The 15659-nt window shown below is 43.3% G+C and overlaps 1 protein-coding gene across 2 annotated transcripts in view; it reads left to right on the top strand.

The window, feature by feature from the left end:
• Positions 1-15659, top strand: part of Urod (uroporphyrinogen decarboxylase) — a 291316-nt gene that overhangs the window by 252143 nt on the left and 23514 nt on the right. For both annotated transcript variants that reach the window (XM_070083962.1, XM_070083961.1), the window contains one exon: positions 10615-10782. In XM_070083962.1, the coding sequence (XP_069940063.1) occupies positions 10615-10782 (168 nt within the window). The remainder of the gene's footprint in view (positions 1-10614; positions 10783-15659) is intronic.

Below are 15659 nucleotides of genomic sequence, written 5' to 3'. Positions count from 1 at the left end.
TTCCGCTAACCCATTGCTGGCAGGATGATGAGGAACAATGGTGGATTTAGAGATCTTGTACAAGGTGCACAAATTTTCAAGAATTTCATTACAGAATTCACCTCCATTATCTGTTACTAGGGACTTAGGGGTGGTATGCCTGCAGATAATGCGTTCTTTAAACGCTTTAGCTACTGTCTCGGCAGTCTTATCTGCAATAGGAACTAACTCACAATATCTGGTGAAATGGTCTACCATAACACACAGATGTTTGTTGCCTTGGAGGGAACATTGGAAATTAGTTGACAAATCTAGCACAACTCTTTCCCACGGTTCGCTAGTAGTTGGATATACTTGGATTGGATTAGAACCATTAGCATTACCTTTATGTTGCATGCAGACACTACATTTCTTAACATACTCAGAAATATCAGTTGCCATACGAGGCCAAAAGTATTTCAATCTGGCTTGTTTTACTGAACGATCCATACCAGGGTGTGCAACACCTGGTACATCGTGAACTAGCTGTAAGGCTACATTCACTAGTGACTGTGGAATTACTAACTGGTATACTCTTCTGCTAGGAGTACCCAACTCGGCTGTTCGATACAGTAATTCTTGGTTCATGACAAAGTCACTGATGGGTGCTGGTGGCTTCACAGTCAGAATAAGATCTTCCTGGAGCAGGAATCGAATCACACCAGACCACATGGGATCTGTTCGTTGAGCATTCTTTGCATCTTCAGCACTAATTGGAGGGTCTGCAGTTACTATACTAACATGTCGCGATAAGGCATCTGCGACTACATTTGACTTGCCAGGTAAATGCTCAAAGGTGGGATTGAACTCTTGGATAGTCAAGGTCCATCTGGCTAACCTTCCAGTAGGTTGTTTGTTCTGGAATAAGGGTATCAGTGGAGCATGGTCTGTCAAGACATGAACAGAGTACTGATAAATAATGTCTCGGAAGTGCTTTAAAGACCATACTCCGTTGCTTCACATGTCTCTGACGTAGATGATTTTGGGGATGAAGTAGAACAAGTCTTCTCTGATGACAATCCACCTTTTTGTTTGCACATAACTTCCAATGCAACCATAGGCCCTATAGTGCAAGCATCTGTTCATAATGCGCCCGTTCATTTGTTCATGGACTCTGGTGCGCAAGTCAATATTATTAGGTCTAGTTTGTTTAAGGATAAGCAGTTACGACATGTCCTTCTCGTAGAACCGACTCATGTGTCCTCCCTTAGTGGAGTAGCTGGTTCTCACCTGCGTGTCCGAGGTCGGACTTCCCTAACCTTTTCTATTCACGGTAGAGACTTCAACTGCCTGAGTCACTGTCTATTCATATTGTGCTGACCACAGCAGTATTCAAAGACCCCCTCACATATGGGTACTGTGGGCGGCCAGTTAGTTATACGAGAGTGAGCAAGGAGATAGGCAGGCTGTTGGGCGCTCCCCACATTATCTGTAATTATACGTACTACCAGCCTACGTGAGTATTACTTTACCCTATCCACGTATCGAACTCCCACATGATAAATGGTGGCAGCGGTGGGATGGTTAGTGGTGGGTGGGTGGAGGGAGAGTGTATAGCGGTGGGTGAGATGACTCTCACTGGCGCTCTGGCGCGCACTCCACTCTACCCACCAAGGTGGCTTGATAAGCCACTCTATGCCACAGGAATGGTGAAAACCCCGCTTAGCATCCAACTGGGAGCACAAAGCGATACATGAGACGATACTTCAGAGGAACTTGGCTTACGTCTTACTGCGTGGCTTACTTCTCTCTCTCAGCTGGGTTAGAAGCTGGGTTGGCTGACTGGCTTAACCCACGAGAATGGCTGACTGGAAGACGTGTAACGATGCACACAGCACATAGGAGCAGGTGGATGACAGGAGACAGGCTGGATGATAGGCTGACTGGCGTACACTTCCACAGTCTGGCTTACTGACTGGCTTAATTGCAAAATCCGGGTCAACCCCTCGGAGATTGAAGCAATTAGCACACGAACTAAGCCAGGAAGCTTGAAATGGCTGCAACAGGCTTGCAGGCTGGAGGTGGTGAGTGAGGGGAGCGAGTAGCTGGTGGGTGAGATGGTTCACCTTTGACCCTGCCGGCTACTCACAAACAGTCTTCTAATGTCTTGAATTACCCGTAAAAACTTAAATCCACGCTCCACACCGGTGCCACCATTTATCATGTGGGAGTTCGATACGTGGATAGGGTAAAGTAATACTCACGTAGGCTGGTAGTACGTATAATTACAGATAATGTGGGGAGCGCCCAACAGTCTGCCTATCTCCTTGCTCACTCTCGTATAACTAACTGGCCGCCCACAGTACCCATATGTGAGGGGGTCTTTGAATACTGCTGTGGTCAGCACAATATGAATAGACAGTGACTCAGGCAGAGACGGTTGGTAGTGAGTCAACTACTGGTACACTGGTTACTGGTAACTGGTTACTACTACTGAGAGATGCAGTGGTAAAGGCAGTGGGTGAGGCAGTGGGTGAGGCAGTGGTAGAGGCAGTGACAGAGGCAGTGGGTGAGGCAGCAGTTGAGGCAGTGGTAGAGGCAGTGGTAAAGGCAGTGGGTGAGGCAGTGGTAGAGGTGGTGAGGCAGTGGTAGAGTCAGTGATAGAGGCAGTGGTAGAGGCAGTGGTAGAGGCAGTGGTAGAGGCAGTGGGTGAGGCAGTGGTAGAGGCAGTGGTAGAGGCAGTGGTAGAGGCAGTTGGTGAGGCAGTGGTAGAGGCAGTGGTAGAGGCAGTGGTAGAGGCAGTGGTAGAGGCAACAGTTGAGGCAGTGGTAGAGGCAGTGGTAGAGGCAGCAGTTGAGGCAGTGGTAGAGGCAGTGATATTTACTAACATATATAAATAATAATAGTACATGTTAATATTAATAACATTTATAATAATAATAATAATAAATGTTATTCATAATGTACTATTATTATTTATAACATATGTTAGTAAATACCACTGCCTCTATCACTGCCTCTACCACTGCCTCTATCACTGCCTCTATCACTGCCTCTATCACTGCCTCTATCACTGCCTCTATCACTGCCTCTACCACTGCCTCTATCACTGCCTCTACCACTGCCTCTATCACTGCCTCTATCACTGCCTCTATCACTGCCTCTACCACTGCCTCTATCACTGCCTCTATCACTGCCTCTACCACTGCCTCTATCACTGCCTCTATCACTGCCTCTATTACTGCCTCTACCACTGCCTCTATCACTGCCTCTACCACTGCCTCTACCACTGCCTCTACCACTGCCTCTACCACTGCCTCTATCACTGCCTCTACCACTGCCTCTATCACTGCCTCTATCACTGCCTCTATCACTGCCTCTACCACTGCCTCTATCACTGCCTCTATCACTGCCTCTATCACTGCCTCTATCACTGCCTCTATCACTGCCTCTACCACTGCCTCACCCACTGCCTCTACCACTGCCTCACCCACTGCCTCTACCACTGCCTCTACCACTGCCTCACCCACTGCCTCTACCACTGCCTCTACCACTGCCTCTACCACTGCCTCTACCACTGCCTCACCCACTGCCTCACCCACTGCCTCTACCACTGCCTCACCCACTGCCTCTACCACTGCCTCTACCACTGCCTCTACCACTGCCTCTACCACTGCCTCACCCACTGCCTCACCCACTGCCTCTACCACTGCCTCACCCACTGCCTCTACCACTGCCTCTACCACTGCCTCTACCACTGCCTCTACCACTGCCTCTACCACTGCCTCACCCACTGCCTCACCCACTGCCTCTACCACTGCCTCACCCACTGCCTCTACCACTGCCTCTACCACTGCCTCACCCACTGCCTCTACCACTGCCTCTACCACTGCCTCTACCACTGCCTCACCCACTGCCTCTACCACTGCCTCTACCACTGCCTCTATCACTGCCTCTACCACTGCCTCACCCACTGCCTCTACCACTGCCTCTATCACTGCCTCTACCACTGCCTCTACCACTGCCTCACCCATTGCCTCTACCACTGCCTCTACCACTGCCTCACCCACTGCCTCACCCACTGCTTTTACCACTGCCTCTATCACTGCCTCTACCACTGCCTCTACCACTGCCTCAACTGCTGCCTCACCCACTGCCTCTATCACTGCCTCTACCACTGCCTCACCCACTGCCTCTACCACTGTCTCTACCACTGCCTCTACCACTGCCTCAAATGCTGCCTCACCCACTGCATCTATCACTGCCTCTACCACTGCCTCTACCACTGCCTCAACTGCTGCCTCACCCACTGCCTCTATCACTGCCTCTACCACTGCCTCTACCACTGCCTCGCCCACTGCCTCTACCACTGCCTCTACCACTGCCTCAACTGCTGCCTCACCCACTGCCTCTATCACTGCCTCTACCATTGCCTCACCCACTGCCTCACCCACTGCCTCACCCACTGCCTTTACCACTGCCTCTACCACTGCCTCACCCACTGCCTCACCCACTGCCTCACCCACTGCCTTTACCACTGCCTCACCCACTGCCTCACCCACTGCCTCACCCACTGCCTCTACCACTGCCTCACCCACTGCCTCTACCACTGCCTCAACTGCTGCCTATATCACTGCCTCTACCACTGCCTCACCCACTGCCTTTACCACTGCCTCTACCACTGCCTCTACCACTCCAGTCACACTCAATCTACAAGCACCAAATACAATGAATTATTGTGAAATATTTGGAAGAGCAAGACTAATACTCACTCCAGCATAAACAAAGGCACACTGACGATGCACCAACCACTTCCTCCACCACTGCTTCAACCCTCCTATTTTTGTACAATTTCCTTCTTCAATTCTATCGTATTTATTATTATTATTATTATTATTATTATTATTATTATTATATTAATTATTATTATTATTAGTGGTAGCAGAAATGTTTGATTCTTTGCTGTGTTCGAAAGTAAACACATGATGTCACCTTCCAATACCTGTCCGAATAGCCATTCCAATATGCAGTCATGGATGGGTTTACATTATTTATACTGTAGTTTAATAGCAAATAATAAACAAACAAAACACTCACCACACAGTGGTGGGAGGGCTGGCTGCCAGTTGCAGGGGTTGGAGGGAGGGTAGTAAGGACTCGTGGTGGTAAACTTAAATATGATTTGGCGGTTGGAAATTCGCGAATGTGTGAAGCCCGCGAAAGTTGAAAACGCGAATGTTGAGGGAGACCTGTATATACGACCAAAATGCTTTAGCTATATACTTGTCCAAACTTCCCACCACTACAGATATCAGTGCTAGAACTCAACACACAACTCAGGATATAAATAACCATAATTTAAACCTAGAAGATGATTGATCACGTTGACCCTGATCTAAACCTCCATAATCTGATACCCAATCAAAACCTATTGGAAAGTAACTGCCTTTATTACACAGCATCATAAGCCAGCACTATCCTAAACAACTATCCTAAACTACAACATCAAGTCCTTAAGCAAACACTATGATGACCTCCTGGCACTCCTTCAGTCACTTAAAACACCCTTCTCCTGCATTATTCTTACTGAGACCTGGCTTAAGCAGGACACAATAGATATCTACCCTCTACCAGGATACACAGCAATTCACAACTGCAGACCATACCAAGTTGGGGGTGGTATTGCAATTTATTACTCTAACCAATTATCTTGTATTAGCACCACTTGCTTTAGTGATGAATATGGGGAATACATTTTTGGTAATTTTACTGTAAAAAACCTTAAGACGCCTATAACAATCGGTGCCATTTACCGGATACCTCACACAAACATCCAAAATTTCAGTGAGAAATTAAAGGCACTAAAAACAAACAGACAGATGAATAAGCACCACCTTCTCTTAGCTGGAGACTTCAACATCAACCTTGGCTTACTAGATGATCAGCCTGTAACTGATTTCATCAACAATATGAACAACACACTTCTCATACCAACAATAACTAAACCAACCAGGCTCACTGAGACAAGTGCAACCATAATAGACCACATACGGACCAATATACTAGCCCCCCTTAAATCAGGGATAATCACAGATAGCACTACAGACCACTACCCTACCTTCCTCCTGACAAACATTAGTAAACCACCACTTGAATACAATAAAGTCTCATTTAGACTCCATGATGAGGCCTTAATAAGGAATTTCACAGCTGACCTAGAGACTGTTGACTGGCCTACAGAATTCTCCAAGGCCAATGGTATTGATGACTGGACAGACATTTTTCTTAACAAATTACTTAGACTATGCAACAAACATTGTCCTATAAAAAGAAACAGATCACAAACAAACGGCTTGGTTGCCCATGGCTAACCAGCATCATTCTGAAATCCATTGATAAGAAACATCAATATGAAAAGCAATATAGACAGGGCTTAATACACAAAGATATTCTTAAACACTATTCATCAGTTCTCACCAAAGTAATAAAGAAAGCCAAACAACTATACTACTCCAGCAGATTCACTGACACAAGAGGAGATATAAAAAAGACCTGGAAAACACTCTCTCAGATTCTAGGGACCCACAAACTGAAAAAAAACAAGAATATTGTCCTAACTGAACCTAATGAAACACCACTGCATCCCACTGACACAGCTAACAAGATAAACGACTTCTTCTCAACCATAGGATCTAATCTCGCCAATAAAATCCCACATACCAATGCTCATGCCGGGGACTACCTAAATAGGAATTTCCCAAATTCCTTCTATCTTGTACCAGCTGAGCCCACGGAAGTCACCGAGATTATAAAGTCACTTAAAAATAACTCAGGGAATCTGTCTCATGTCCCACCATTATTGTACAAGAGAGCGGCCCATGCCCTTTCGCATGCTATTTCATTACTTTTAACAAGTCACTAGAAACTAGCACCTTCCCGAAACTACTCAAGACGGCAAGGGTTACACCAATACATAGAGGTGGTGATTCTACAGACTTAAACAACTATAGGCCAATATCAAACTTACCATTGCTATCCAAAATCTTTGAGAAACTCGTGCACGGGAGACTATATTCATTTATAGCGGCACAAAACATACTCAACCCCTGCCAATTTGGATTCAGGAAAAATAAAAGCACTAATGATGCAATTATAAAAATGCTAGATCTGCTTTACACAGCATTGGAAAATAAGGAATATCCACTAGGAATTTTTATTGACCTAAGAAAAGCTTTTAACACAGTAGACCATGGCATCCTACTCCACAAACTTGACCATTATGGTATAAGAGACCATGCGCTTGCATATTTCAAATCTTACCTTACTAATAGGTATCAGTATGTCACCATAAAGACACAGCATCAACAACACGGCCACTTGATACTGGAGTTCTGCAGGGAAGTGTCCTTGGTCCCCTGCTCTTCCTCATATACATCAATGATCTTCCAAACGTATTCCAACACCTGAACCCCATTCTCTTTGCTGACGACACGACTTATGTCATCTATCGCCCTAATCTTGCCACCCTCAACACCATTGTTAATGAGGAACTGATCAAAATATCAACTTGGATGATAGCCAATAAACTTACGCTTAACACTGGCAAAACCTGCTATATTATGTTTAGTAGCAAAGCAGGAGTTGCGCAAATTAACATTAAGATCGATAACACTCTAATTGCCAGACATAATGAGGGCAAATTCCTACGCCTATACCTCGACAACAACCTGAACTTCAGCACCCATATCCAACACATAACCAAAAAAGTATCCAAAACGGTTGGGATCCTCTCCAAGATACGATACTACGTGCCGCAAAATGCCCTTCTCACACTATACCACTCACTTATTTATCCATACCTCACCTATGCTATTTATGCTTGGGGATCAACTGCAGCAACACACCTAAAGCCAATAATAACCCAATAAAAAGCCGCAATAAGAATAATAATCCCATCCCTGGCAACACACCCCCCACTCTTCATAGATCTAAACTTACTCCCTGTTCAGTACATCCACACTTACTACTGTGCAATCTACATCTACAGGACCTTAAATTCCAGTATTAACCTTGACCTAAAATGCTTTCTTGATAGTTGTGACAGAACCCACAGGAATAACACCAGAAACAAACATCTCTATGACATTCCCCGTGTCCGACTAAACCTTTACAAAAATTCAATGTATGTCAAAGGCCCTAAAATCTGGAACACCCTACCTGAAAACTCTAGAACTGCAGACACATTCATCACCTTCAAAACTACCATTAGACAACATCTTATCTTCCTGATACACCCCGTCAACTAATTACACGAATGCCACCTGGTGGTTCGCACTTACACTCACTCACCCATTTGACCATAAACAGAAATATCACTCTCAATCTTAAAATAATGAATCCTAACTAGTCATAAGTTGGCCTGTGATACTCCAATACTGAAACTATGTATTGTGCCAAAACAAAAGCATTCACATTGCTAAACTCACAAACTAGTATTTAGTCACTTAGCCATAATACCAACTTACCTCATAATTTGTAATATTTTAAAGTTAAGAATTAATCTAAATCTGCCCGAAATGCCTAGCCATGCTAGGTGTTCTAGTAGCACCCTCTGTAATTAGTATTTTACTACATGTAAACCACACAATAACTAAATTCTGTAAACTCAGCATTGTAATCCTTATAGAGAATAAACTTTGATTGATCAGAAGGCTGGTATGAATGATAATATCAGGAGGCTGGTATGATTGATAGTACCAGGAGGCTGGTATGATTGATAGCATCATGAGGCTGGTATGACTGATAGTATCACGAGGCTGGTATGATTAATAATATCAGGAGGCTGGTATGATAGTTGATGTGGTAGTATCAGGAGACTGATATGATTAATAGTATCAGGAGAAACCAAACCTTACCCCTGCCAGGATTGAACCCGCGGTCAGAGAGTCTCAAAACTCCAGACCATCGCGTTAGCCACTAGACCAGCTAGCCACAATAAGATTCGTCCAACTAGGTATATTTCTACACCATAGGAAGGTTAGCATAGGCACCACTGTGACCACAAATGCAAGTTTTTACAGACGAATCTCCAGCTAGCGTGGCCGTTATGAACTCTAGCTCAAGTCCCTTCACTGCCATCAACATGACTCACGAAATCGTAATGACACGATTGCAAACAAACCATACCCCGGCCGGGATTGAACCCGCGGTCAGAGAGTCTCAAAACTCCAGACCGTGGCGTTAGCCACTAGACCAGCTAGCCACAATAAGATTCGTCCAACTAGGTATATTTCTACACCATAGGAAGGTTAGCATAGGCACCACTGTGACCACAAATGCAAGTGGTGCCTATGCTAACCTTCCTATGGTGTAGAAATATACCTAGTTGGACGAATCTTATTGTGGCTAGCTGGTCTAGTGGCTAACACGACGGTCTGGAGTTTTGAGACTCTCTGACCGCGGGTTCAATCCCGGCCGGGGTATGGTTTGTTTGCAATCGTGTCATTACGATTTCGTGAGTCAAGTAGTATCAGGAGGTTGGTATGATAGCATCAGGAGGCTGGTTTGATAGTATCAGGAAACTGGTATGATTGATAGCATCAGGAGGCTGGTATGATTGATAGTATCAGGAGACTGGTATGATTGATATTATCAGGAGGCAGGTATGATTGATAGTATCAGGAAGCTGGTATGATTGATAGTATCAGAAGACTGGTATGATTGTTGGTTATCAGGAAAAGGTGAGATTGATAGTATCAGGAGGCAGGTATGATTGATAGTATCAGGAGGCAGGTATGAGTGATAGTACCAGGAGGCTGGTATGAGTGATAGTATCAGGAGGCTGGTATGATTGATAGCATCAGGAGGCTGGTATGATTGATAGTATAAGGAGACTGGTATGATTGATAGTATCAGGAGGCTGGTATGATTTGTATTATCAGGAGGCTGGTGTGATTGATAAGTTATTTCACTGAGGTTGACACAAAAATGGCCCAAATTTTCTGAAAAGTTAGGGTTAGTTTTGAGTCATTCCTAAAACTGCTTTGTGGATTATGAATTATTCCAGACACAGAATTGTGCTTATGAATTGTTGCAGCTACAGTATTTTAGATTATGAATTGTTGCAGCTACAGTATTGTAGGTGGTGAATTCTTGCAGCTACAGTACTGGAGTTTGTTGCAGCTACAGTATTGTAGGTTGTGAATTCTTGTGGCTACAGTATTGTAGGTCATGAATTGTTGCAGCTACAGTATTGTACCAGATGATATCAGAAACAGCTGGAACAAGTGTAGAAACCTTCAAGAGGAAACTGGACAAGTATCTTCACCAAGTGCCAGATCAACCAGGCTGTGATGGATATGTGGGGCAGCAAGCCTCCAGCAGCAACAGCCTGGTAGACCAGGCAAGCACCAGATAAGCCTGGCCCATGGCCGGGTTCGGAGAGTAGCTAAACTCTCGAAACTCTTCAAAAGTATATGTCAAAGGTAGGTTGTGAATTGTTGCAGCTATAGTATTGTAGGTTGTGAATTGTTGTAGCTGCAGTATTGTATAATGTAAATTGTTGCACCTACAGCATTGTAGGTTGTGAATTTTTGCAGCCTCATTATTGCTTGTATTATTCTTATATTCATAACCTTGTAAATATTTTCTTAACAGATTGTGTTCCCGAAGGGCGGTCACTACGCCCTCAAAGATCTGGCTGCTCTCAAGTACGAAGTTATTGGCATTGACTGGACAGTGGATCCTTTCTTGGCCAGGCAACTTGTTGGCCCAAATAAAACTCTTCAAGGCAACTTGGACCCCTGTGCTCTTTATGCAGATGAGGTTTGTTAACTCTCATAAAGAAGAGTGATTTGCTGTGTACATACATACTTTAAAGGCTTATGACACAGGTATCATTATACAGTGGAACCTCAATATTTGTACATCCCCATATTCGTACAACTTGATATTTGCCTAACTTTTTCGAGAACAATTTGAGTCAGTTTTCAGATGTGCCTTGATATTCAACCTAAGCAAAATGGTCCATTTGGACAAAATCTAATGTAAACAAAGCATCACATGCTCAGTCTCTCATCAGCTTTCACTCGTTAAGCATGGTTCACACTAGCTCCCTGAAACATTTTGGTATTTCATTGTTATTCTGTGGTGTTTTTAAAATACTTTCATTGAAAATAAGTAATTATGGCCCCAAAAAAGAGTAGTGATCCAAACAAGGAAAGTAGTGAGAACAACACTTAAAGTGAAAAAAGAACTCATTACCAAGTGGGAAAGTGAAATGTGTGTCGGACCTGGCCACTCGGTATGGCATAGCAAAATCCACCATATTGTCCATATTGAAAAATATAGAGGCAGTAAAAGGGGCTGATGTGGCAAAAGGAGTGAAAACTCTTGCTGTGAAAAATTCACAGATAATTGAAGAAATGGAAAAACTTTAGTTTGTGTGAATTAACAAAAAACAATTGGTTGGTGACAGTGTTTCTAAAACAATTGGCCAGTGCCAGTGTTTCTGAAACAATAATTTGTGAAAAGGCAAAGAAGTTATATAAAGTAATGAATTTAAGGTAAGTAGGGGATGGTTTGATAGGATTAAAAAGAGGAGCGGGAGTCAATTTAAGGTAAGTAGGGGCTGGTTTGATAGGATTAAAAAGAGGAGCGGGAGTCATAGTGTAGTAAGGCAGTAAGGCATGGGGAGGAGGCTGCCAGCACTAACAGACATGAGATTGAAAAGTTTGTTAATGAATTTAAAACTTGTCATCTTCAAGCGCTACTGCACAAAGACAGAAAAGAGAAAAAACACTAGATGGGCAGTTTCTTGATGTTTTTATAGGTGACACCCATTCCAAACATTAACATCTCTGTGCTTTCAACTTAGGCCATCAGCACTTCTCAGTAAAGTGCAGTTAATTTTTTGTCCTCTCCCTCTCTGCTTTGGCGTGTCAGCGTGCCTCGTTGTGCTCCGGGTTATCTCGTGTTTTCACGGTCGCTCTTACGTGCTAGAACTTTAATTTGTGTCATCAATCCTATACGATACATCCCTCTAGCGCCTGGAACCAATCTTGGGCGGAAAACATTATATACTGAGTCAAAAAAGGAGAATTAGTGTGCACTACCTAGCAGAGTTTACTGCCAGAGGGGAATCATAGGCCTGTGTCCCGTGTGGAAAAAAATAATAATAATTGAACTTTTCGTGTCAGAGGAAAGAAAGTCTCCCTGATAACATTGAGTATACATAGTGTATAGTGCATACTACAGTGGCTCCCTAGTACGTATATTGATGATAAAGGCTAAAGTGTCATTTGAAAACAGGTGAATTTGTAAATGAAGTGATAAGCCTATAGAGGCAGGTGCCAGAAGTCGCCAGAAACTTACCACAGGTCAGCTGTTTTTAATAATCTTCCTGGCTTGCTAGTGTACTCGCATATAATCTAGTGATACCAGTGAATAGCAGAATACAGTGTTGTAGTAGCAACTAACCAGTATTATAATGGTACTTAGTGGAGTGGAGTGACTTTCATTAGTTTCTTTTTCTTGAAATACGAGACGTTACTGTGAATTTCATATAACCTGTAGTTACCAGCAGTCGCAATATACACAACGAGAAGCAATTATTACTACAGAAAAAGCGTCCTTCCTCCAAAATTTGCACCAGTCAACTATAGTGATAATATAGCATTTATTGTGGTGGAGACGGAAAAAAAAAAATAGAAAAGCCAGATACAGCGATTGATAAACAAGGGTGGAGGTCGACCGTTCGTCATTGTAGGAGCTGCCAGATATCACCGGCTCTTCAACACGCAAGTTATACTTTTGTATCAGTCAAATCACATATTACTCGGGTAGATAATTTCCAGTAGATCCTTCATGTGTTAGCTCAAATCACTGACCAGTATGTTTTAAATAAGTGACCCACTGATCAGAGCAGATCGACTGGTCCGAATCCTTGACTGGTCCGAACCCGGGACTGGTTTCAAACAGTTTCGTTGGACAATAAAGCAGACTGTAAATGGATGGGGTTGTAGGCGCCCTTATAAACACAAACATTAAAAATCAGGAACGTGACGGTAAGCTGTCCAATATACAAAAAGAGTTAGAAACAGAAATACAAATAGCTAGAGCTTCAGTTAAGGTTATTAATATAATATTCAAGAGGTTGCTAGTAGAATTGCAGTAAATCAACCATTCAAATCATTATGAAGCTGTGTGTAGTCTGTGGTCAGTCAAACAAACGGGCTTCCACATGGATAAATTGTCATTTTTGTGGAAATTGGTGTCACGCCCCTTGTGCAGATATCCCAGAACTAGCTACAAGCAGTATTAAAACAGAGAAGTGTTTTTGGGTATGCCCAAATGAGGAAAATCTGTGGACTAAAATCACAAGGGTATTAACCCTTTGACTGTTTCCGACGTATAAATACGTCTTACGAGCCAATGTTTCTGACGTATTTATACGCATAAATTCTAGCAGCTTCAAATCAAGCAGGAGAAAGCTGCTAGGCCCACATGTGAGAGAATGGGTCTCCATGGTCAGTGTGCACCATATAAAAAAAATCGGGGAGCCAGTGGTGCATTGTGGGAATGCCATTTCAGTTGTCATTTTTCAGCATGTCTAGTGGTAAGAAATATGTGATTCCCCAGCAAATCTGGGACTCTTCTCTTCCCAAGTGATGCTCTAACACAGATGGAAGTGTCAGTGAAGATCAATTTCATGATTTGGAGGAGTTTGAGACCAAAAGCAATGGAGGAGGAGGAGGGGGAGGAGGGGAGGAAGAGGAGGAGGAGGAGGAGGAGGAGGGAAGGAAGAGGAGGAGGAGGAGGAGGAGGAGGAGGAGGAGGAGAAGAGGAGGAGGAGGAGGAAGAAGAAGATGTAATAATATTGTTCCCTTGAAGCAAGAAAAAAAAAAGTCCACCCCATGACAGTGACAAGATAAGGGGAGATAACATCTGATAAGAGCTGACTTTGATGAGCGTAAAGGAGGGTAATATTACATGACCATCGCCTCCCTTTGTTTTTGCTGGTACACAAACATTTCTGTCTGTCTATTTGTCTGTCTGTCAAGCTCCCTGTCTGTCCATCTAGCTCTCTGTCTCAGAGAGAGCCACAAGACTGTGTCATCACGTTTACTCACATCTTCAAGCAGAGTATAGCACTTTGTCTGGATTTCTTGGGTTATCCTAGGTAATTTACACTATGTATACTTGTATTTATGTGTACCTGTGAGACAGAGATAGGCAGACAGAAAGAGAGACAGATTGAAAGATATAGAATGAGGGAGAAAGATAATTAGATAGAATGGAGGAGGGGAAGCAGCATCCGACCCCATTGTTTTGACAGGGGTAGGGGTAGTGACTAATGAGATAATATGTCACTTTGACAGCTGCCGACTTCTGACTCAAAACAATTATAAGCCACACACTCGCACACAAGGAGGAGGAGGAGAAGGAGGAGAAGGAGGAGGAGGAGGAGGAGAAGGAGGAGAAGGAGGACAAGGAGGAGAAGGAGGAGGAGAAGGAGGAGGAGAAGAAGGAGGAGAAGAAGGAGGAGAAGAAGGAGGAGAAGAAGGAGGAGAAGAAGGAGGAGAAGAAGGAGGAGAAGAAGGAGAAGAAGGAGAAGAAGGAGAAGAAGGAGAAGAAGAAGGAGAAGAAGAAGGAGAAGAAGAAGGAGAAGAAGAAGGAGAAGAAGAAGGAGAAGAAGAAGGAGAAGAAGGAGAAGAAGAAGAAGGAGAAGAAGGAGAAGAAGAAGGAGAAGAAGAAGGAGAAGAAGAAGGAGAAGAAGAAGGAGAAGAAGAAGGAGAAGAAGAAGGAGAAGAAGAAGGAGAAGAAGGAGAAGAAGAAGGAGAAGAAGAAGGAGAAGAAGAAGGAGAAGAAGAAGGAGAAGAAGAAGGAGAAGAAGAAGGAGAAGAAGAAGGAGAAGAAGAAGGAGAAGAAGAAGGAGAAGAAGAAGGAGAAGAAGAAGGAGAAGAAGGAGAAGAAGAAGGAGAAGAAGAAGGAGAAGAAGAAGGAGAAGAAGAAGGAGAAGAAGAAGGAGAAGAAGAAGGAGAAGAAGAAGGAGAAGAAGAAGGAGAAGAAGAAGGAGAAGAAGAAGGAGAAGAAGAAGAAGAAGGAGAAGAAGAAGAAGAAGAAGAAGAAGAAGAAGAAGAAGAAGAAGAAGAAGAAGAAGAAGAAGAAGAAGAAGAAGAAGAAGAAGAAGAAGAAGAAGAATTTGTTTGTTTGTTTGTTTGTTTTTGTAAACAAGTTTTGTAAACAATATATTGATAATTATGTTTGTGTGCTTATTGTGTTGTATACAACGAGTGTATATATATACATTGCACCTTACTTTGGTCTCATAGGCCACATAAGTTATGTGAAAAAATAAAATAGTGAAAAAAACAACAAACCTTCAAATACAAGTAAACTAAAGTTTACCAGGTGAGCGGCAGTCGCCGCTGTTGCCATACGCGGCTCATTTTCTGCAAACTTCACGGCTCTATATCTCGGTAAGTACCGATGGCAAAAATTTTTTTTTTGGACTAAAACACTCAGAAAAATAATCTTAACATTTTCATAAGAAAAAATAATTTTTTTTTTTTTGAATATTTGGCGACATAGAATGACAGTTTCAGAGAGGGGCCTGAAACAGTCAAAGGGTTAAAAGAGGACAACATCAAAGCTGCTTTCATAGAAAACCTGGAAGCTTTCTACAACAGATGGGAACATAA

The sequence above is a fragment of the Cherax quadricarinatus genome, chromosome 11 (genome assembly GCF_038502225.1).
Source record: "Cherax quadricarinatus isolate ZL_2023a chromosome 11, ASM3850222v1, whole genome shotgun sequence".
NCBI lineage: Eukaryota > Metazoa > Arthropoda > Malacostraca > Decapoda > Parastacidae > Cherax > Cherax quadricarinatus.
This window is presented reverse-complemented; position numbering and strand designations above follow the sequence as displayed.